This window comes from Coturnix japonica, chromosome 2 (assembly GCF_054131305.1).
Source record: "Coturnix japonica strain WE chromosome 2, WE-NBRP24, whole genome shotgun sequence".
In the NCBI taxonomy this organism is placed as follows: Eukaryota; Metazoa; Chordata; class Aves; order Galliformes; family Phasianidae; genus Coturnix; species Coturnix japonica.
Window position 1 is genome coordinate 32,403,277 of NC_140664.1, and position 24,777 is coordinate 32,428,053.

The 24,777-nt window shown below is 36.7% G+C and overlaps 1 protein-coding gene across 6 annotated transcripts in view; it reads right to left on the reverse strand.

Annotated features, from left to right (window-relative positions):
• The window catches only part of NKAIN3 (sodium/potassium transporting ATPase interacting 3), a 315,711-nt gene that overhangs the window by 158,848 nt on the left and 132,086 nt on the right, over nucleotides 1–24,777 (reverse strand). For all 6 annotated transcript variants that reach the window (XM_085539514.1, XM_085539513.1, XM_085539515.1 and 3 more), the window contains exon 2: nucleotides 4,144–4,281. In XM_085539514.1, coding sequence (XP_085395640.1) covers nucleotides 4,144–4,281 — 138 coding nt within the window. The remainder of the gene's footprint in view (nucleotides 1–4,143; nucleotides 4,282–24,777) is intronic.

Consider the following 24,777-nt stretch of genomic DNA (forward strand, 5'->3'; position numbering starts at 1 on the left):
ATTTGTAAGTCAGAACACTGCAAGCACTGTGGGGTAATTTTAGCTTTGGTCTCCAAAGTATCTCAAGTGTGTATTTAATCTAAAATGCAGCACCTCCTCTGACATAGTTTACTGGCATTAGGAGAAATGTTTGTAGGCCCAGGGATGTGCCAAAGGAAAGGTAGCAACTACTGAGTCTTCAGATCTTCCTGTAATAGCTGTTTGTGCCTCAGACGCAACAGGACTCACAGAGATGTACTTTGTCATATTTGGGGAAGATGACAAGGAAAGGGGTGCAAATAAAGAGGGTGGAGCAGTAATAACTCAGGACTTACAAGAATGCTGTTCAAGGAGCAATTTCTTAAATATTTCAAACACATTGTGATTCTGCACAGTGTATACTTGGATACTGTGTAAAGCAGGTAAAACAGCCCCATATACTGTCCAGTCATTCTTCTCATTTGAAGAAAATGCCTTCTGGCTTTTCAGGCTTACGCACTGCCTACGTATTATATCGTTTAGTGGAATAAATCAAGGTGAGTATTCAACTTCATATTTCCCCTATTTTAGTATATTATTGTCATCTCTCACTAGTCATTAATACATTCAGCTTTGGGCCAGGTTTGTGCAATTTCAGCTATATGACTCATTGTTCAGAAGGCTTTTGAAGTTCCATACCAGAAGTAAAAAGAGGGGGAAAAAACAACTTTAACAAGTATCCTGTCATCATTTTTAATCAATTTTAACAGCCTGAAATCTTGCTGTTGATAGCAAGTTCTATCAAGAAAGGAAAAGTATGCATAGGGAAAAGGATCACAGCAGAATGCTGGAGCTGTGTGACTGGTGTATTACACTACAGTTAGAACTCAGATTTAGATGTTTTCCCTTCTTTGCAAATGTTTTGTAAGTTCTAAATGAGCTAATATGGGAATATTAAGAATTAGCTCAGCACTATTTTATCTCCTGGGAACTTTTCACTGATGTAACTTGGTGACAAAATATCCAAACACTGAAAATAACACATCTGCTTAATGACAGGACAAATTGTTCACAACAATTAATCTAAATTAGAAAATAATAATAATAAAAAAAAAACCTCTAGTAATAATACTTATATTTAAACTAATTAGGACATTTGGGGTTAGTGCTATTTTTTTCCTCCCTTTGTGTTTCCCAAGCTTCTCTGAGAACTTAGAACTTACACACGAGCAAGTGAAATTCCAGATTTCAGAATCGCCATCTTTATAGTCCTGTATGTGAAGTTCTGTAGAATAAGAATGTCAAACACTACTTTTTCTACTTGGAATGACAATAGTACTTGTCAGCAATGCTTCAAGAGCCAGACATTATGTTGCAGTTCTGTGCAAATTTCATATCATTCAAGCTAAGAAACAAAAGTAATTTCTTTATTCAGACTTTTACTTCAAAATGGCTATACTTAAACTGGTGTCAAATGAATTTCTACAGCTTATGTAGTCATTAAATGCCAGTCTTAAACTAGCTAGCTTGACTTTAATGATAGTGGGAGAGTTAGAAGCATCCAACTGCTTCTGTGTTTATTCAGCTTTTAGTGCAGTGCTCTGGAGATCTATGGCCTGCTCAGTTGTGACTGAAGAACTGTAGCCTGTTCCCAGAGCTCCCCAGCTTAAGTCAAGGTCTCTACCAGAGTGTGACAGAATATTGTAGGGACAGTTTACTCACACATGCATCAAACCAATTTTCTGTAGCCAGTTTACAGAAGTAAACTGTTGTCTCTGACATGATTCTTTCGTTACTTCCATTTTTGGTATTCTAATGGCATCAGATGCACTAGCAAAGCTGATTTTCAGGTAAGTTTTAAGGAAAAGACAATGAATACCAAAAATACTTTTCCTAAAGTATTTGGTTATTCTTGCAGTTAAAGAGAACTTAGCTTAATCTAAACCAGAAATTTCAATAGTCAGAGTACATAAAAAAGACATATTTCTTTCAATATTTTTTTTTCCCCAAAACTTACAGAAGCAAGCTCTCGCTCTAGTGTGAGACACCAACTATGTACGTACTCAGGGGCTTAAATGTGGCTGAAAGTGCAGATTGTCTTGGAAGCCCATGAAGCTTCTCAGTGAATTTGGAGACTAATTCACTTTTCAGCCTGGGTAGGAATCTCTCTGCACACCATCCTTAACACATTCTGAAATTCAGGACACTTCTGAAGATTTGAATCCAGCAGACCTCACATTTGAAGCCAGTGGTAAAGGCTTACTGCTGAAACAGTTTCATAGGTTTTCAGAATTAGGAGGGAGGCAGTATGAGTCCTTCCATGGGAAAGATGCCTTCAGATTCCTTTTAATTTTTTAGCTGGCACTTGTTGAGCTTTTTGCTGTCCATACCATGGATTCCTGTTGTCCTGTTGCTGCTGGCAAAGCCCTGATGTAGTTGACAAAGCCCTAGAATACACAGCTTCTGGAGAATCTGTTATTGGAAGATCCTCAGGCTATAGCTCAATGAGCAATTTAAACTGGCATAAGCCTCTGTTTTTGCAAAAGAAATCAGTGCTCTTGTCCTATTCCACTGGCTATTTGCTCCCATTTTCTCTCCTCTCTTCTTCTGGTGCAGTCCTTGTTGTGAAACAAGGCAAAGAGCTAACCTTTGCTTAAATTAACAAATGGGGTTTTTTTTCAGCTAGATCTGTGCTGGTTTGATAGTTTATCAAGTGTCTGAAGTAACACTTGTACTGGTGCAAATGATAAATCAGCACAGGGACTAAAAGTAGCAACTGAGCAAAAGGAGGATTATGTATTACTTTAATAAACAATATACGATCATTATATTCCTATATGTTGTTGTGTTAATATACAATTATACATTATAGTATGTAACATATAATATATATGATGTCTATTAGTATATAGTTTTCATTTACTTTGGAAAAGATGCAGAAGCAGTCAGCATCTGTTGTGCTTCATTCTGACAGCAAAATCAGAGCTTTCATGACTGAAAAGTGAGCTGAACCTGAAGGGCAAGAGATGTATGCTGTTGCACTTTACACACCAATCTCTTATATAATTTTACAGATGCTTACCCTCACTTGCTTCCTTTGCCGTACATCCAAAATGGAGAACATGAAGCAGAAAGGTCACCAGTACTTGTACATACATATACTCCTTCCCAGCTCTCCAATGACAGGTATTAGATAAAAGTGCTATTTAATACATCAATCCATTTTCATTTTTTTATAGTCTGCTTGTGAAGCTTAGGGAATGTAAAGAACCTCAGCACCTTGGGTGTACTTTTTGTTCACTTTTTCTTTCAAGACATGACATGACAAGAATTGCAGGATTTCAGGCTTGACTAGAAGAGATGAAGCTTTTTAAGTATTAGTTTAATGAGCCTTCTCTAGAAGACATTTATTTCATTCTCTTGTGAGGAAAAAAAACCTAAACAACCTAATCCTCTTAAAATCCATTGCTGGAAGCAACTGAAATATTCCAGACACAGACACCATCAACTAGAGATGTAACAATCATCCATTCAAGAGAAAGTTGTAGGATAGTTAGAGGGATATTTCTGATAGCTGTTTTGTTCAAAGCCTTGAAAAGCATTTTTATTCCTGGTTATGTTGTGAAGGCTTCAAGTTACAAGCATCAGAGAAAATTCCCAGCTATTTGGGGTGAAGGTGGTAAATACAGGTACTGGCAACATTATGTGCAAGTAAGAGAAGATTTCTGTTTAACCCATGGGTCACAGGACCAAAGAAATTTAATATTTGCTTCTGTCTATTTAAGAGGAAGGTGCGTCTAACTATGAACGATTAATTTTATTTTTCAATGGCTGTTGATTTTGATTGCAAAGTTGAATACAACTTTTCTTTCTTTTCTTTATTTGATTTATTTAGAACTTAATTGTAGATGTCCCCATTCTTAACCAGGTATCTACTTCTGTAAATAGACTTACTAAGAACTTGTACAACTGTCATACATCTGCAGTGTCTTTTCTAGGTTATTCTTAGAGCTCCCAATATTTGAGAAATGCCACTAGCCTTCAATTTTCAAAATAACATTGAGACATTCAAAGTTTCTACAGAAACAACATTTGGTTGTTTCATGTCAAGAAAATTATGTTTTGTAAATAGGACAAGAATTTAAAACCAATTGCAAAAATTAAGAGATAATAAATGAGACTTACCACAACTATATATCGAGGCCTAAACTGGATGGTTCCAAATAAACCCAAAATGACCACTATTATTTGTAGGAAATTGCCTAGGATAGGAGCCCATTGGAAACCAAGGAAATCGAAGATCTGTCTCTCTAATGCTGCCAGCTGTAAGAAAACACATAAAGAGAACATCTGTTTTTAATTATGCATGAGAGAGAACATTTTTTCAGTTTTTGTTTGTTATTTGTACCAGGCTTAATCAAATTGAATTATAGCAATATTCTGGAATCTGTATTTCTTGGCTGCAGCCCTTGTCAAGGGTTGTCAATATACTGCTATCTGTCTGAAGATAGCTACTAGTCATCGTACAGATCTCCTAACAAAAAAGAGCTCCTGGGAAAAATAAACATAAAACTTGAAGAAACTAGTTACAAAACCTCCATATAAAACTTGACTCTACAAACTAATCACAGAGAAGTTTTATTTTCTCCTCAGATGCTGGAAAATACAAGGCTTAACAATATTCATTTAAATACAAAATTTGTTTTACCTACAGGCTCACGTAGATTGAGCAAAGTCACATGAACCTTGTTATTGTTCCTGGATTGACATCATGCTCTCTTCTTCCCTACATCCTAGTTTTCTTGTATTTAGTCCCAACTACACTTTTTACTGTAAATTCCTCAGTCTCTCTCTTAAAGGCGAGAGATTTGGGCCCAAAAGGACCAGGATATAGGGTTTGAGAAAAAAAGGGTATAGAAAACCTTGGAATAAGCTGCTCCAGAGCCAGATGATCTACCTGCATGCTGCCAAAAGCTGCTAAGCCATTTTGGGCAACTGCAATTCAGAAAGATGCAGTGGCAGCCCATCAGCTCTCTTGTTGTATTTTGAGAGAGGACTTTTAGGGGAGTAAAAGTGGAGGAATGTAAGAAGCAACAGCCTTCACTCCTACATCAGTATGTGGTTTTCACGTATTTCTTCACTTTTGAAAACCTAGTAAAAATAATAAATAAAAGCAGCAAAACAGAATTCTCTTCTTGCTCAGCTCCTGCAACAATTTATGAACATCTCTGTAGTGATGTCAGCTTTACGATTCCTCTGCAAACCCATTCCGTACTCGTTCTTGACAATCCAGCCTATTGCTCTAAAGACACAAAAATCAGCTTTCCTGGTAGCACACTTAGTGGAGTTTAAACTTGGTTCCATATTTTTCCAGTCATAGTCAGACTTTTTTGAGCAGCCCAACAGAACTCTACTGAGCAACAACTGACTTTCTGTGCTCATCAGAATTTATTACACATCTACTTGATTTTACTGATTTTACTACATTGTTTACAAACCCAGAATTTTACCAAAATATGCACTTATATTATTTATAACTGAGACAGAAGGAGTAAGCATGGCCCTATGAATACCAATCAGGCTGCCCAGGGAGGTGGTGGAGTCTCCTTCTCTGGAGATATTAAAGACCCTCCTGGACGCCTACCTGTGCGACGTGGTGTAGGGAGCCTGCTTTGGCAGGGGGGTTGGACTCGATGATCTCTAGAGGTCCCTTCCAACCCCTACAATTCTGTGATTCTGTGAATCAAAGTATTATCATATGTGGGAATCTGAAATAAAACGTTACAATTTTCATATATTAGTCATTTTCAGTCCTCACTTATAAGATGGGGCTGTGGGTACTTGAGAGCCGAATCAACCCTTTCAGTACAAAAAAATCATCCCATATGTAAGCCATGAAAAAGGTCTGTATGCTGAGGTTAATAAACATGATAAATGTAAATAGCTAAAACAAACAAGGGTTGAACCATAAACCTGGTGTTCATCAATCAGTGAATTTATTCTGACTTTTATCAGATAACCACCTGGCACAGTATATAGATATATGAAAAATTATCATGCAGCAGGCAATATTTAAATGTTATCCTCTTGAACCTGTGTGATACTCATCTTTCTCCTGCTGTAGGTAAGACAGAACCACAGAAGGCGCACTGCTACATGTGAGGAAGCTGTAGGCTCACATGGCATTAGCTGTCTATTTTGCTACCACTCTGCCCTCTCTTCTGTTAACTCATTGACCTGTACCACATCAATCAAAATTATTTTCTTTCTCTCCCTTAGGTATAGAAAATAACTACACAAGTTAATAAATGAATCCAGAAAATGACCTACTTGCATGGACCTCTCAAATGGAATTTCAGTGTATAAAATCCTAATGGGGCATTTTTCACTTAAATGGAAGTATGTGGGCTTCCAAACCAGAACACAGAAGTAAACATGGTGTTACTCTCACCATGTCTTCCCCTTGTAGTAGATTGGGGGACATCACAATAAGGTCCTGTTTGGGACTTCACTACTGAAACCTCAGAGTCACCTGCTCTTTCTAATGCAATTCAGATGCCCTCACTTTGATAATACCTTTTCCTGTAGCTTTTCTAAACCACACGACACACCACAAGATACAGTAGAAGGGTGCTTTAAATCTCATGTGAGATGATTATAGAGAGTTTCAAAACTCTCTGCCTCTTCGGCACACAGTATTAACAGCAACATATCAAGACTTTTGTCCTGTGTCACAAAGGAAACTCACAGAAGACATGACATTCATACTCAGCAAGAAATAATGTATATTTCCACCATTACAAGGGAAGATATTTCAGGATTAGGGAAGCACACAATTCATTCACTGATTACCATTTTTTAGAGATAATATATCTTGCTCCTAGAGTACTGACATTACCAAATGAGATGAGGGTGGGGAAGCTGGATCAGACTCAGTTCTGCACATCAGTCAATCTCATGCTGATACTGATTGAAACTGTCATGTAGCAAAGCCTATGTTTTCACCCACACTAATAAATGGAACATGCCCTGTAATGCTCTTCGATAGAAGGCAGCTAGCTTAATATTGTCCTCTTGCCTCTGGAGTCCTTGTCTCTGAAACAGGCCAGCTGTGTGCAAACTATTCATATCTACCTACTCAAAAGAGTTTGTTGGCTATGGATGCACTGTTCAGTGAGACTGCTGATCAAAACGAGCTTAGTAAACATGGCAGGGGACTCAGCTTGCTAGCATCCACAGTGGCATGCCACTGCCTGGCTTCTTCCTCAGGCATAGGTGAAATTGATGTGATAGTGAGCATGTGTTTCAGCCACAGTGAGGACTGAGAAAAGTCATTACACACAGACAGCTCGCTGCAAGAGACGGATGCTGTGCTCTCTTAGACATTTCATGTGATGCTGAAACGTGTAGAGTAGTGTGAAAGACAAAAGCCTGCAGCACAGATAGAAATAAAGTTATTTAGTATGTGTCCCTTAATGCAGTCCTTGGGAGCAATCTTTCAGAGACTAGTTGATCAGTGCCTTAAATGCCTGAAAGACAGTACTGCAGTGGCAACAAGCACAGCCACCATGTTTTCCCAACACACCTGTATTAACAGGCTTGCTACTCAGCCCATGCCTAGACTGGATCAGAAACACAGTTTGCCCTCAGGTGTACCTCCACAGTATCTGCCAAACAAGCTGTGAGCTATACCTGGCAGAACTGGGATCCCTCAAAACATGATAGTGGCCAGAAGCATCTCCCAAATGGAGATGAGCAAATGTGTGTGTGCATCATGGGTAGACACACACATACCAAAAAACAATTAGCCTTCTTGTTGACTACTGTGATAAAGACATCCACCACAAACAGAGAAATACATTTCAGTTTACTTTTCTGACACCCATTCCTCCCCTGCTACCATCTAGGATACCAAAAGGAAAAAGAAAAAAAAAAATATATTAAAAATAGCATTTACTAGGTCCAAAAGAGAGCAGAAGCAGAAATACAGCCAACTACTTAGAGTACTTATCTGGCACTGGGAGAGTTGCTTGTATTTCTTGCCTGCAGGGCTCTTTATTTTTTATATACAATGACAGCAGGTAAAACAGGAGTCCTGGGAGCAGAATGCCAAGTATACAGCAACAGTCCTTCCCCACTAACAAGCGCTTTTGCCATTGGGTTGTGCAGTAAGTCTTGCCTGTGCAGCTAGGTCACAGTTACTTTGTTCTTGTTGTCAAGATGGTGTAATTTTTCTCATCCTGACAGCCCACAGAATATATTAGCAAGGAAAAAATCTAAAGAAAAGACAGAGATAGAGGTAGGTACATCCTGCTCAAATTACCTCTCTAAGCTAGAAAAATCTTCTTGGATTCAGTACGGATAGAAATAAGAAAAAATACTAATAATTCAGGATTATGACAAGGGAAATATATTTTATTCTGGTTTCTTTATATCACCAAATAGAGATAGCGTATATGTGCTGCTGTTCTTATTAGTAGTGTTTCACCCCAAACAATTCCCACACAGAGGTAAAGAGCACAGATTTTTTAGCTCTGTGCAAATGACAAAAACAAAACAAAACAAAACAGATCTTATCCTAGTCTACGATTTAGGTAATTTACTACACAAAAATCAACAGTATAGAGGAAGGAGAACAGGGGCACAACTTCCAGCTATTTTTGCACAGATACAAGAAGTCAGGACTCTGCATGGATCCAGAATCTCTGTAGCAACAAGCGGCTGCTAGACCAGCCTCTGCCATGTGACAGCCAGAAAGGAGCTGACACTGTGACAATGAAGTTTCCAGGTACGAACGTGGAGCTTTGGGCATGGGATTTCTTTGAAGTGTTTTACTGAAAACATTCTGCTAACAAAGGTGGTGTATTTCTCAAAGAGAAACTGTTTCCATTACCATTTTCAGGTTTTTCTGAGAGAGAAAAGAAGAAACAGATAAACCTTGAAGGCAAGACAGAGGTTTCCATAATAACTTGTCTCAACTTCTCCCAGCTATGGAAGATAACTAAAAACTTAGCAGGGCACAAAGATGAAGGCTGACAAAATGGATATGCTCAATGTGGGGGTTTTCTGGTTACCAGAAAGAGATAAAGAGACCATATAACTTTTTAAACAGGTACTTGTTTCAACTGGCACCAATGACATCTAAGACAACAAAGTTCAGGAGTTTCCATCAGAAACTGTAATGATTAACAATAAAAGCAGAAAGAAGCTCCAGACCTTTCCTGCAAACAGAAGAGGGTTTCAGTTTTAGTAAATTACAAACTGTTTTAAATGAAACTTACATGCTGTTGTAGAAAAAAAAAAAAAAAGTTCACAAGAGCTTTTAAAAATGTAAAGTTGATAGGAAGTAACATCTACTTATCATAACAATAAGAAAAGCAAATGCAATAATTCTTGCTACTGCTGCCAAGGGAGTGCTTTTTTATTTAGGCACCATCAGCACTGACAATCTCGTGATGTGAACTGCACAACTCAGGAGACCAGCACTAGCAGTAAAATGCTCCAGCGGGACTCTGCCAGAGCACTCAATGAAGATGTGATGCATGTTTCCAGTTCTTTTACCTCTTTCTTTTGCTATGTCTATTAGTACAGCAAGGGGGAATGTTTAAAAGGATAATGTAATGAACTACGAGATTGGGTTGCATTAAAGACTTCTGGGCTGAACTTTTTCTGGCCGTATCCAAGCCCTTTAATGCCAAGACCTGCAAGAGGTCAAGAGAGTGAACCTCTTAGAACTTCTCCACCCGGGGAACCTGTTTAGGATACCTTGAACAGACAAAATACAACAGCTGTAGCCTTAGTGCTCCTTTGGTGAAGTGGAAACAAACATGAGACAGCAATCAGCAATACTGCATAGCATCTACAGAAAGGAATCACCAAGATATTCTTGTTCAATAGATAGATTAAAAAACATTTTTGAGGTCATGCTCCAACAAATGCCCCCTATGGAATAAATGCTCAGGTCCTATTATACTTCAAAGTACATATCAGCTGCTGTCTGAATGATGAGTTACAAAGTCAGCTTTTCAAAATGAGTGTAAAAACTCAATTTTCTCTTCTGTCAGAAAGCTCATGGATAACAGTCAGTTTTACATTTTAACAGAAAAGTTTTTGTATAAAAGACACAATCGTTTGAGATGAATAATAGATACATCCATACAAATAGATACCTAATGGAAAGAGTCAATGGATCAAGAAAAATGTGTTCAGTAGGCAACTGATAATTTTAGATAAGAGAGGTCTTAAAAATGGCTTAATATAAACAAAGACATATCAGGTGGCTTCTTCTAAAGGTAAATGGTTAATGATATAAAGAAATATCTGCAAACTTGATACCCTATAAATTGCTGAGTTTACAAAATTGAGAAAGCTTAATAAACTCTTCATTTGAAGTTAAAAATCTGCTTCAGTATGTCATGTAAAACAATCGCTAGAAATACTAACCAAAAAAAATTATCAATCCCATGCCCCAAAAGCTTTTATTCAAGACATTTAACAGTAATCAGAAAATATATAACTAAAAAGACATAACTGTAGTTTCAAAATCTTTTCCAAAATAAAAAAAAGCCAATTCTAAGAACTAGGACAAATGCCCAAATAAATTAATATGACTTTCACTTTCAAAAGTAAAAAACATTAGAAAAAAAAAAGAAAAAAAAAAAAAAAAGAGGTAAATCCAAAAAATATAGCCCAGATCATTTGTATTCTAAGTTCAAGTCAGGAATTATCAAAGCCATTTGAATTATGCATGTAAGACTCAGTGCTGGCTGATGCTGCTAATAATTATCACAGGAGAAGTGCCAGGGCACATCTCGACATACATACTAACTAGTGGTTTTAAGGATAAAAATGTTTTCTTCCAAAACCCTTTGCTTCATCTTATCACTATAAATTTAATCTGTGGCTTTAGAAAGAAAGACTTTCCAGGCCCCGAGTAATCTCTGAGGACTGTTGCTCCTATTACAATTATCACTATTTTCCACAGCCAATGCAGTGTACTGAACGAATTACAGACACAGAATGGCTGAATTTGGAAAGGCCCTCTGGTTCCATTTGACTCAACCCCCACTTCCGCAGGGACACCAGGGCAGGGTGCCCAGGCCCACAGCCAGGTGATTTCTGAAGACCTCTAAGAAAGAAACTCCACAGCCTCTGGTTAGCCTATGCCACTGCTCCCTCTCCTGAACAGCACAGAAGTGCTGCCTGCCATTCAGAATGACATTCCTGTATGCCAGTTCAGTTCAGTTTGGGAGACTAACAATTAAAACTGAACTGATTCCCAGACCTCCTCCAGTAAGCTCTACCTGCAGCATGAGCACAACAAAGAGGATGATGTTGAGGCAGGAGTGGAGAGAAGCACTGGGAGCTGCTTACATGACCTTGCAGCCTGGATACTAATCTGGAATATCAAAGACCTCAGATCAAGTTCATTTTTGGTGCCCAAGCTAGTCTGGATAGAACCCCAGTGCTGGAGAGTAGAATAGAGACTTAGCAGCTAATAAAATGCAGCATTTCTAACAGAGAACTAACAGGTGATGCAAGAAGTAGGATAACAAAGTAAAAATTGTGTCAAAGACTGACAGGTAAAGAATAAAATGCTTTCATGCAGACCTTATACTCTCACTTAGAATTTTACTGACATGCTTGACTTCAATAAGAAGGAACATAAGATTTAACATGAGAGAAATGTCAGGTTTGTAACTAAGGGCAGGAGGTTTAAATTTGAAGTAGAAGGGTGGTGTCTGAAATGTCCTATTTAGGAAGTTACTGTCCCTCAGCTAAAGGTTAGAGCCTCCTTATTGTTCACTTAACATCTTTGAACAGAGGCTTTATTAACAAATCCCATGTTGCAATGAAATGTGAAAATTTTACTTAAATAACTTCTTTATACTTTTAGTAACAAGTTAAAGCAACTATGTGACCACAGAGGAGTTTCCCATTAGATTTTTAATGATCCCAGTTCATTTGTCTAGGTGAAAAACCAGCTTAGAGGCGATTTTAAGGTGGTAATCTCTCAGTAAATACATACGCAAGGTTGTATGTTGTGTAGTTTATTGGATTTCATGGAAGGTTCTTGGCAAATCATTGATGTTAATAGTAAGTTGATTTTCACGAAGGAAAATAGAAACTGCTAGCCTTCTGACAAGTAGTCGAAGGAAAAACAAGCCTGATGATCTAATACCAAAAATAGCTTTGCAGTGTTGGTCAGATAGGTAATTGGCTGTCACTTGGGTAGCTGTAAGAGTGGATAAAATATAATGCAAAAGAAATATATGGCATTGCTGCTGAAAGAGGTTATTAAAAGAGAAGTAGTAAAGGTTAGTGAAGGCCAAAGCAAAGAAACAATGGGGAAAAAAAAAGTCAAGTACGACATAAGTCCTCATTTTGAAGAGATTCTGTGTTGCCTTTCAAAAGTGAAAATTATTCATCATCTGTTCTATTCTTATGGATCATACAAAAAATGTTCAGAACTAGGTAGTGTTGTTTCCGCCATTCTTTTTCTGTGTTTTAGTGAAGGAGAGGATTACAGTAATAGCAAATAGTATTACAGAAAAAAATAAATAATGTTTGGGTAAAATAATTCAAAATATTTCTGCAGAAAAAAAAAAAAAAAAGAAAATAATAAAAAAAAGAAGTGTCAGTCATCAGCATTCCACCAGCAATTCTTTCAAAACTGCCTAAGGAAAGACAGGTAAGTAGTGAGCAGGATATGTTCACTTATTTTTGAAAGCCAACATACTGTACTGTCTCAGAACCAGCCACTGCAAAATGACTGGCAAACTATCAGTCTCCTCTGAGAATTCAGTACATGACATAAAAAGGAGTAATAGTAAATGGCATGTCTTAGAAATCTGTGTCAGAATATTTAAGATACTGAAAGGGTTCTTTTCCTTACCTCATTTTTGCCACATCTTAACAAATGTTATTATTACGTTTTAATAACAGCTTAACTTTATCAGTCAGGCATAAAACTAAGGCTAATTCCTAAAAGAAAAAAAATCACCAAATTCCACTCCTGCTTCTAGTTTTGGCTCAGGAAAAAAAGAAAAAAAAGAAAAAAAAGAAGAAAAAAAAAAAAAGAAAAAACATCAGCAGGCTCTGGCTCAGAAAGACAACAGTAAATCATTGAAGAGCTTCATCAAAATAGGAAAAAGTAGTCTGCCATTATGTTTTCTGCAGGGTCACCTGACTGAAATGATATAAAAGCTACTATCGACTAGTCCCACTTCTCAGAGCACAGTGGGTGGCAGTATGATATACTCAAGGCTGATGGCTGCATCTAAACCAAACAGACATTTTAAAAATGCAGTTACAGTCAATGAGCAGTCAAGATAAGGAAGAAGCCAACTATTGTTGTAAAACCTTATAGTGCTGGCTTGTTACAGAACAGTGATCTAAGATTGAATTTCAACCCTCCAATGAAGCCATAACTGATCCCAAAACATCAAAGTCAAGCTCCTTGGCTGAACAACCTATACAATCTTACGAAAAGCTGGAATGAATGTGCTTATGATGGCATTTAAGACTCCCTTGGTTGTTTCATTTAAATGCCAGTACATATATAGCAGAAGACAGTATAAGAGGTAGTTACAGGTTAAAGATTTTCTCAGATTTCTATAATCTTGTGAATGATTAAGCTTAAATAAGATCCAAGAAAAACGAGTAAAGCAAATTAAAATATGCTTTCTTTTTAATTATGTAAAGCTACAAAGGCAAAAACTTTAATCCAAAATAATACATTTATTTATACTTCAAATCCTTAAATCCTAACTTATCCTAACTGGTTTGAAGTTTTGTGGGGGTTTTTTTTGTGTTGCTGTTTGTCTGTTCATTTGATTGTACAGTATAACCAGTCCAATAAATCTGTGTAGATTTGCAGACTTTCTCACTTGCTGCCTATAGAGTTGTTGTTTAAAACAGTTACTAATAAAAGAACAGGAAGAAAATATGTTTATTGGTACTTTGATTTTTTGAGGCATGGAGGAGGTAACCAATGATAAACGGCGCAGTGATGTCAGCAGTCCTAGATGAATCCTAGATTCTGCCAACAGTCAAATTTAAAACAGAAGAAAAGAGATGAAAAGGGGGAAAAGATTGAGAGAACTTATGTCTGGATCTGTATCAGATACATCCCCAAAATGAACAGCTAGACTGTGAGGTAGAGTGGCTGTGGTATGGGCAGCTGGACTGCAGTGCCTGAGTTAAACTGAAATCCCTGTAAGGTAGATAAAACTGGGTTTAGAGCCTCCTCTAGATGAACAACATGCTTATTTTGACCACAGAACAATAAACAATCCCTTCATCCCACGGAATACATCAAGGAATCTTTAATGTCAGATAAACCCTTGAGGTTTAAAACAGCCTCCAAATAAAACAGAAATTAAACTAGATGGAGCTCTGTGTAGGTGACTAAGGAGGACACATATCCAGAATTCATGTGTCCAACTGAGATTAGTTCAGTCAAGGTCCAAGTTTAACCACTCATTGTTTTGTTTTGTTTTTCTTTAATATCTCTTTGGCATAAAATATCAAATGGCAGAAACCAGCTCATGTCAAGTTTAGTGAAACACGGTTTCCCACAGGTTGGTGGATTTTCTGTTAGGCTTCAGATCTGTGGTTCTAAAGATGAGGGATTTCCTACAACACCAACTCTCTGCAGGTAAACATTTATCAAACCAGGCAGAAAAGTAATAAAAGCCATGTGCTGCCTATTACTCCTAAAGTAGGTAGAGTAGAACACACTCCCTCAGTCAGGAGAAGTTCACATATCTGCCCAAATAACTTTGCCTTTCTTACTCCATAAATTCTGTCTTTAGTGCGTCTCTTGACTCTCAAATATACAGAAAGAGAAGAAAAAAAGAAGCTGCTTGGACTCCAAAGATGCACATGGGAAATATGATCAATTCTGTAAAAGCTCAGAACTCTGGGGATATGTCCAAAGATTTTGCTGTCTGCATTGCTGTTCATTCAGTTGCTACCAAATACCAGATTCCAGCATACTAGGAAAGGATTATGGATCCTTTGATCTCTTCACTGCTTGTGAGTTTGATAAAAAAATCACCTGATACATAACTGCTTCTCATTGCCAGGAAAATAGAGGATTTTCCCGTTCACAGCATAGCAACAATACCCTCAGCCTCAGGAGTTATATGGCCAAGACGGGTTGTGATAAGGACAGAATGTACTCACTGTTTTCACATGCTGAAACAGCTGCTGCATTTATTTTATTTCGTTATTTTTTTTTATTTAATGAGGGGAAAAGTGATTTAGGGAGTATGATATTCACCTGAGCCTCTTCAGTAGCCTTTCCTGTTGTCTTTTTCTTCTCCCTTAAGAGCTCTGTGAAATCCCCACAGGCAGCCTAGCTCACCTCCATGAGGGCAATCAAATGAGATTGTTCATGACACCATAAATGAGCAAGTCAATTTACACTGCTGTTAGGAAGGTAAACTGAAGTAAATGAACCTAAGGCAGCACCATTTAGAGCAGATGTCCAGGGCATTGTTTGAAAAATAATACATACAAAACTGTTCTTTGTTCAGAATTCTGTGTAATCGAGAATATCTACTGCTTCTAGCAGTTATGCCTGCTGTCCGCTGAAATCTTGCAGACTTAAAACATAAAGCAGGATCTGCTGGGGCATGCAGTAGCTTTCATGTCCTAATTTCAATGGACCCAAGCAACTGGCTGGAAGTGAGCCACCAGTGAATCTGTTTAGCACGTCCTTTGCACTGGTTCTATTTTTTCCTTTCAAGTATTTTAATATCAAATATCTGATCCTGCAGCCTGAACACATATGCAACATCCCATGAGCATCCTCTTGCCAGCTGCTATCCACATAAAGTAGGGCAACTGTTTTCTTTTTCTAATCTCTCCCACTAGAAAGGAAAAGAGGAAAGAGAAGGATAGGACTGAACATCAGCATGACAAATTATTTTGACCCTGTGTTATCTAAAGTAATTTATTAACAAAGTTTATCACATGAAAAGCTACCAAGAGGGTGCAATAGTTCATAATGCTTTCTTCATATTCTTCTGTGAGGAAAAGTATGAGAAAGATGAGAGCAAATACTAAATTTGTGGAAATATGAACTTGGGTTAATCTGAAATCTGGAAAGAGAAAGGTACTATCTTAATGCCCTGAGTTGCATCAATGACTGACATGTTAGCCCCATCATTTTTCTACTATTAGAAATACTATTAAAAATAAGAATGCTGAAGAGCGCTTCAATTGTATGCAAAAGGCAGATTTCAATGAAATCTGTTTTTACAGGTGATGCTCAGCGTGCCATTTCAACATATTCATGGGGCAGGGAAGTAAGCTTAATCATGTATGAACTGCCGACAATTCTCCTCCATAGGGGGTGGTTTGTATATAGCATATGAATATGTTTACTAAAAGACATTTCTATATGGGCCATAAATGCAAGAATGTTCCCATTAAACATAAGGGGAGGCTTGAGGTTATTCTCAAATGTGGAAAAACGTAACTAGAGTTAGAGGTGGGAAACAACACAGCAATATCCAGCTTTAAGCTCTGCTCTTTTACACATATTTTACATGAATCTGGTCATTCTTTTGTAGAAATAATATCCCAGATTTCCAGCAACTCTTGTGACTTGATATCATGCCTTCTGAACTCTATGTAACATTTCCTAGAAATGTGTGTATACGTTGTTCATAAATACATGTATTTTTTACTAGAAATCTGTCAACAAAGCAGGGTACACTATGTACTATACAAATATAGAGCCTAAACATGAAAGTGCACCACTATGAGGATGATATCTTCTGCTGAGTGCAGGACTCTTTACAAAGCCACCAACTGGTGACTGATAACAAATAAGTTAAGGGAAGCAGGGGAACTACCATAACGTCATGAAATATACCAACACTGCTCAAAGGTTAGAAATAGTTATTCCAAATTGCCTAGAGATGATCAGCAAAGCTACACAGGCAATTGGTTAGTGCAACTCAAATCATGCAATGTAATAACATATCTGCATAGTTTAAAGTTTCCACTTTGGATTTCAGCATTCTGATCCCTGATCAGACATTTTCATAAATCCTCAAATATCTGTCACTCCATCAAGAGAATGGGTATTTGTGTAAACCCTATCTATGTTGCATCCATATATAATTGACATAAGAATGCAGCAGCATTAATTAGTTGTAAAATTCCATACTTCCATGCAGCTCTTTGAGCTGGAGTACAATACTATATTGGTTAGATCATTTACATTTCATAGGCTATTTACAAATAACAGAAATACCAGTTACCATGCTATGTAAGAGAGACCTCACAATGAGCTTCAGACATGATTCTTACTGTAACAGCTGCCATGCAAATCTCTCTTGGAAACAATCTATAACTATAAAAAGGACCCCACAGGAAACACAAAGAGATCAGGTGTATTTTTACATAAGATTGATGTTCAAGCTGATGCACAGATTCCACCTGAATGCTAGCAGGGCATAAATGCTTCACAGAATGGCTGGAGGCTGGAAGAGCTCTCTGGAGATCACCTGGTAACACCTGTATCAGGGTGCCTAGGACCACATCCAAGCAACAATGAAGGTCTCCAATGAAGTAATTCCACAGCCTCTGGGTAACATGTGCCAGTGCTCTGTCACCCGCACAGTAAAAAACACTTACTTTTCCAGTGCCTCACAGTATACAATTTCTAATGAATTCAGTAGGTATGCTATGACAGTATCCATGGAAAAGAGGTAATGTAGAAATACAAGAAACTCTGAAGCATGTTTCTCTCATCAGAAGATTCTGATAGGACTATATCAGGATCAAATTCATAAACTCGAGAAAGCTGGTATTTCACAAGGGGTACAAAGAGAGACATTAACATGAAGCTCGGAGAATTTTAGAGCAAAGGACCCAAAAAACCTAATTCTCTGTAGTAATTCCAGTGGAATTATGGGGGTTGTTCGAGAACATATGAGCTACAGGATCATATAAATGAATACTAAATGTGTTGAAGGGTATCGCTGCCAAAATTCACCTTCAGCTCCATGAGATAAAAGGAGATCTTTATAATGCAACTAGACCTTTACAGCTTTGTGAAATTTCCTCTATAAAATCACAATGTTAACTAAAGTGAGTTAGAATCTGATTAGAGATATTTGTGGTTAAGAAAAGTGTAAGACCAACCAATCAATTGATTAGTGAATTGAACATAAGATAAGGGTTAAGAAAAACAGTATCAGCCACAAGCATCTGGAGAGGAAAACAGTATTTCTGGCTCCACATATGAAAAATTTAAGCCTGGAAACAGCAGTTGCTAAATGAGATCTCTAGCACTGATAATGCTGGAAGGTTACTATTTGGACTACAGGCAACAGTGTGGCTTTTGGATGGTATCATTTAGAAACATTTATAATGCAACTGTTCGTATTAATGGCAGAACACGCAAATGAAATGCTGCAATGCCTCGTCTCCTCTATGAAAAGGGAATAAAGTATGTCTTAGAACATCAACTTTCCATAGTATTCTGCAAAAGAGAAAGCTCATCTGAACATAAACTGCAGTTCTAGAAAATATTCTAACCAAATAACAAATAGAAAGTTAGAGAGACAAAACCCAGCCTTAGTAAATTCTATGTACTTTGAGACTTTCAAGAAGTTTTACTACTTATATGATGGCAGATCTGGGTCACTGTGGCACAAAATTTCAGCATTGTGACTTGATTTAATTCTTCACTAAAGAAAGAAAAAGATTCAGAAGATTCCAAACCTTTATTTGAGCACCAGTAAAATTAATAGTGAGAAAATATGGTAAGCAAAATTACCTCTACCAAATAGACAAATTTCATCTTTAGTGTAATATTTGTTTAAAGGTCTTACTGCTGTGAAAGACATTCCTAAGCACTAGTAAAAAGAATCTTTAAGAAGACTAAGTTGATAAGTATGTTGTTTGTCTTCCTTTCCTACTCACATTTTATCTACCAAAATAGTCAGATTACTACAGAATATAAAGGGAAGACTTTAATCCCAGGAAAAGAATCCTGCTGTGGATCTTCTGCCTCATTTAATTTTACTTTGCAAGTTCAGAAAGGGAAGACATCAGAGAGAAACCATAATGCTAGATATCACTGAATACCAGTAGCCACATTAACTGGTCACATGTGCACACATCCAGTGGGTTTTGGTCACTGAAGGAATACTTATTTTAGCTTAATCTCCCTGGTGGGAGACATCTGTTTTCAACAGGGCTAAACAATCTGTTAGCAGCACAGAGTTTTCAGCCTCTAAGGAAGGCAAGCTGTAATCTCTGTTCTTATCATTGCTAGAATAGGCATAAAGACAAGGCACAGTCATCAAGCCTGCCTTATCTGATGCCATGGTAAGAAATGATAAACATTCATTATATTGCAGAAGCTCCTGGAAACCCGCTGTAAGGGGAGAAGCCTCTTTAATCCAGTGATTCAGGAGATTGGAGTTATATGGAGAAAGCTGATACAATGAAAACCTGCCATATTTCTTCATATGAGGAATGCTTCCATATCTGTGTAGTCTCAAAGCCCTGAGGGCTGGAAGGGCAGCAGACATGTTTATTCCTCCTGAGCTATTATATGCCTTATCTTGGTTTGTCAAAATGCCCTTTCTGCATGCTCACACTTCTCTTTTTAGACAAGCTACTCACTAAATCTCTGTATTTTCTTTATTCCAGATCAACTATATGTCTCCCTCTCTAAATTCCTAATGACAGTGATTGTTGCATTTTTATGTCACCTTGTTTTTTCTAATGGACTTCTGGAGTGTGAGGCAAACCATGCATTCCTTCAATTGCATGTCATTGTTTGTCAGTGATTTTGGATTCAAAAAAATGCGCAGCAAATGCATCATATGAAATATGTTTTGCTATTTAATGCTAAAAATGTGACAGATTATTTATTCAGAAATAGGCCATTCCAACATGGATCTTTTCGTTATATCTTACAAAGCCTTTTTATTCTTGGTCTCAGTTAAGGGCTGCTGTATGGCTTTTGGGGTGATAAAGAGCAAATTAATGACTTGCCTGTACTTTCAGTGAAGAAGGAAAGCAAAACATAGGAAACAGAATAGACCCAGTTAATATTTCTGTGCCAGCTCTGCACTGCTACATATCCATTCCTTACTCCTTTTAGGAAGGAATCAACAAACAAGAAGCAGCCTCATGCCCAAAGCAGTCTGCCTAAGGTGCTTGGAAGGGATACATTTTTTCTTACCGTAATTCTTTGGCAAAATTAGCTAAATGATAATGCTTTTTGATTGCACACTTAATACATTAGCTTTGTGTAAAATCACTTGACTCTCAGAACCTGTAAGAAGTCCCTGTTTGTTTCTCACATTCTCTCCCTAAAAATTAGACCACTGCCTTTGATAGAAAAACAGATTACTTAAGTATTTATTCTGATACAGTATTGTCATTTTTTTATATTCTCAAATGTTCTTGAATTCCTGAGAGTGACTTATTGCAATTTACCACCTCTTCTAAGGCTATACAACTCAGTGAAATGAATAAAATATCAACCTTTATCTGTGTTGTTTGTACTAACAAAACACATTGAGAAGTACTACGCTGAGTCATCACTACCTTTATTCTCCACCATAAAATCTTCATAGTTCCTTTGTTATTATGTACTTTTCTATAAAAGTCAGGAACTTCTGCTTTAACTTGTCATGCACTGGTTTGTGGCCTTTGTATTCAGATACAAACACACTCTTTATATATGAACTGTTAAACAAGAGCAAGTCAGGGATTGGCTAGAGCAGTGGGGACGTGACTGTCCACATTGTCCAGCTCTGCTTTCATCCACCTTCATCCTGCACCTGGCAAAATCCACAAGTACTTGACTTCCAAACCTACTTTTGAAAATAGCATTCACAAGAGTGGCTCCATCATTCCATTTTCTAGAAATTCTACATGCACTCATACCTCATATACTCCATCTCCATCTTTCCCACCACTAATAGATATAAAGTCATTGTTTCACATTGTAGAAACCACTCTGATGGGCTGTAACATGCCTTTTACTTTTAGTTTCAAGCTTACCTCCGATGACTGGAATAAAAGAAAGATATACACAACAAATGTGGTTTTGCCTCAGTGCCACTCTGCAGTTCAGAAAGCCCAGAGGAGCATGCAGTGCTTTTTTTCCTTCTCTACTCTGTAGTACAAAAGTACTCTGTTATAGTTCATTTGGCACTTGCAGGGCCTTTTATTACACTTGCTATTTTTAAATTCTTTTTCTAGAGTAATCCAGATGATATAGACTAAGAAAACTAGTATGTATACTGCCTATTTATCAAGCAATGAATACCTGTTTAACCAGGTAAGATACATTCTTTTTTCTATTTTTCTCCACAGCTAATGCAAATTCATTTCTCAAAGTGAAGAATGGGCAGGAATCTGAGGCAGGAATAATGTACATGGCATATCCTCAGGTACATCTTTTATCTTATCTCTATTCTGGCTCTCTAATGATCCAACTTGTATTGTATTTTCACTAACCGTAAATTCAAGTTCCTGCTTCTGAATTCACAGTATATACCCTAAAGTGACTTATGGATTAAAAAATGTGTTTGTTCTGATAAGCTCTTTGTATTACCTACATAAAAGAATTTAAATCAGAGCTATAAAAATTTCTCCAAGTTGAAATGTAAATTAAAGCAGTTGCTTTGTCCTGGAAGCCCAGAGATGCTACATGGCTTCAGGAATGCACATAGATCCATAATCTTTCTATCTTCATTTTCACTTCACATCTCTTGTTTGTCTTTTGCTAAGCACTTCTCAGGGTGGAGTAAAGACTGTCTATTTTGTTTTTAGTGAGGACATTACTCAAACACAGAATTATACTACAAGGCCAATATTTCAGTCAAAATACAATGAAAAATGCTGAGTCTATCTACTCAGAATTACTAAATTATGAGAGTTATTTTTAATGTTTGCAGGTTATATACAACTAGATTATATTGCTGCATTACATTTTTAACCACATTCAGAATTCACTTCAATTTTTCCATATTATTGTAAATTATTTTATATTTATTCATCCAAAGATTGCAGGAAGTCTTAGGGAGAATAGAAGACAACAAAATAGGAATAAATTATCAGGAAACGTTTAAGTGAAGTCATTGACTGAAAAGGTCTTTGGAAGAGCCAGAAGCAGAATACATTTTCTTGATTTCTTCCCTTAAGATATATTCCAAAGTATTCACACTGCATGTGTCTCTATATACGTACACAAAATACTTTCAAATCTGTATCATTTAGCTAATCTACATTGTCCCCAAATCTGCATTGAACTGAGTTGTGAAGTTCTTACTCCAGGACAAGAACTGGTCCTGGGTTTTTACCTCCAAACAGTCTGATAAATTAAGCAATAAGTGTTGCATAGGATCTAAATCCTATGAAGTGAGCAAAGCACCAGAGCAAGAATATGTATAGGAGTGAGGTGGAGATTAACTCTACAGGGATCCCATTCTGGCCACAGGTACTTGCAACACTGAACAATTTCTTGCTGGTTATATTTGACCTTCTATTATATGATTATTTTAAAGACTGAACTCTTATACTAGATACAATTCTAAGTTTTCTTTGAATGACCGAAGCATTGAAATTAGCCTGATGTTACAAAATAAATTTCATCTTGGCCAAATGCATGCCACAGAAAAAAGAAGTTAAGAGTTCTCCTGAGATACTGAATCCCATCACAAAATCTACTATGATAGACTGATTTCTTTCTTTGTGGACATGAAAAAGTATCAGCTCAGATTCAAGCTGTTTTCTGAATATATATATATATGACTGCAGAATAACAGAACAGTCTTGAAATAATGCTTCTGGAGTTCCAAATTATTTTGGGTTCTTTTTGGAGAAAGAACGTGTTTAGCAGAATGAAGCCTAAGCACATACGTAAAAACTAAGGTACAACCTTGAAACATAATATACTTGAAGAAATCCCTGAGAAAATGGTCACATTTTGACAACTAGAATTATTCTATTTTTCATGTATTAATCGTACTATTTTCATAACAACTGAAATTTCATAAGGTGACCAAATAAACAGATTCCTAAACACTACATATACTAGTGAATAATTTACTTATGACTCCATCAAAACTATAACATAGTTTTATTTCTCTTTTGGAACTTCTTTGGCATTCCAAAATGCAGTAAAAAAAGATCATATAATCAGAAAATACTTTGTCTAATTCTTTCAAAATTTCTGAATACAAAATGCCAAAAGTGCATAGACCCCCTCACTTGAAAATCTCTCTCTCTTTAGTGTTTAATATTAGACATTCTATTACATTATTGCAGGATCAAAAAGCGTTTTATCACATTGTATGTACAAATACCCATATCATTTATTTCTCAGGACTTTTTTCCTCAAAAATGAAGAAGAAAATACTGATTGATCACTTCTGTCATTTCTATATTTTTAAGCAATCTATTCTATCACTACTATCAGTACTATTCTAACACTATTCAAGAGATCTATATCAGTGTTAACCTTCATTTTACTCCTTGTGTGTTAATGCTTATTTCTGTACTCTTACTTCCATTGCCATAGTTTTCTTGTGTTCTTTTAATACCTTTTTTTTTTCATTTTTAACAGTTATATGAAACTCTACATCTGAAGCTTTAGTTTCAGATACACACTGTATCATACTGGAATACTTATTATCTTTTCTTGATAGCTTTTCTCTTCATTTCTAGTATGTGCATTCAAAGGCTAACATTAGCCAAATGTATTCATTTCTCTAGTTTTCTGGGATAATAAAGGGAACAGAAATTCTTTCCCAAGGCCCAACATGTACATTCTGTGGTTCAGCCATTAGCACAGTAAGTCATGTACTGTGGCCTCTATATAACTAAACTTTTTTATTTGTTGTACACATATAAAAAAAAATAAATGTGAAATTGAAAATATTCCATAATTTGTAATTGTAAAGTCTTGTTCATCACACTGTATCATAAGTTGAATTGAGTTTTCTAGACCTTTTTTAATAGCAAAATACCTGCAGAATTCTTAAAAACCATTCTGCTTTACAATTTTACAAAGCAGTTCCAAAAGCAATCTAATAAAAGACTTCAAAGATACTATGCTTTGCTCTTTTCTCATAATCATCCTGATGGATCTCTTGAGCTAAGTAAATTAAGGAAAATATGTAGAAGAGAAAAAAACCACCCTTATATACAGCTATTCCTCCTTTTTCAGGAATTTCCTTTGTTTCTCTGTTAGTAGAGCCACCACATTAGTATACCAACCAATAATCAATCATCAGTGTGGCTTTTGGTTGATAAAAGTGCCTTTTGCTAGCAATAATTCTGGTCCTGTATTTTATTATGGTTCTCATGACATAGCCCTAGGGGAACTACAACTACTACAAAATCTCTGCTGAGTATGAGTATGTATGTGCAGAAAAGGGCAGACTGAATAATAAACAGCTGCTGTTAAAAGTCATATTTAACTCTACAAAATGGAGGCCACAACTGTAAGTTTCAGAGCCATATTTTTAAATTTTATGGCTTTTTTTTTTTCTTTTTTTTTCTTTTTTTTTCTTTTTTTTTCCCCAGCAGATTTCAAGGAAATGCAGTAAAATGCCTGACACTACTTACTTACCAAGTATCTGAATCCAGTCCACAGTTTAGAAAGAGGACAGCAAATGAGTTGAAAGAAACATTACAGTCAAAGAACTGCATTTTAGAGGTATTATTCTTCACCCAAAATGAATGATGAGAAAATTATGGCTCTATGCATTTGGTCTAGTTACTGTAAAAACACCCCATGCAACAATTGAGGCAGTTCGGTCACTA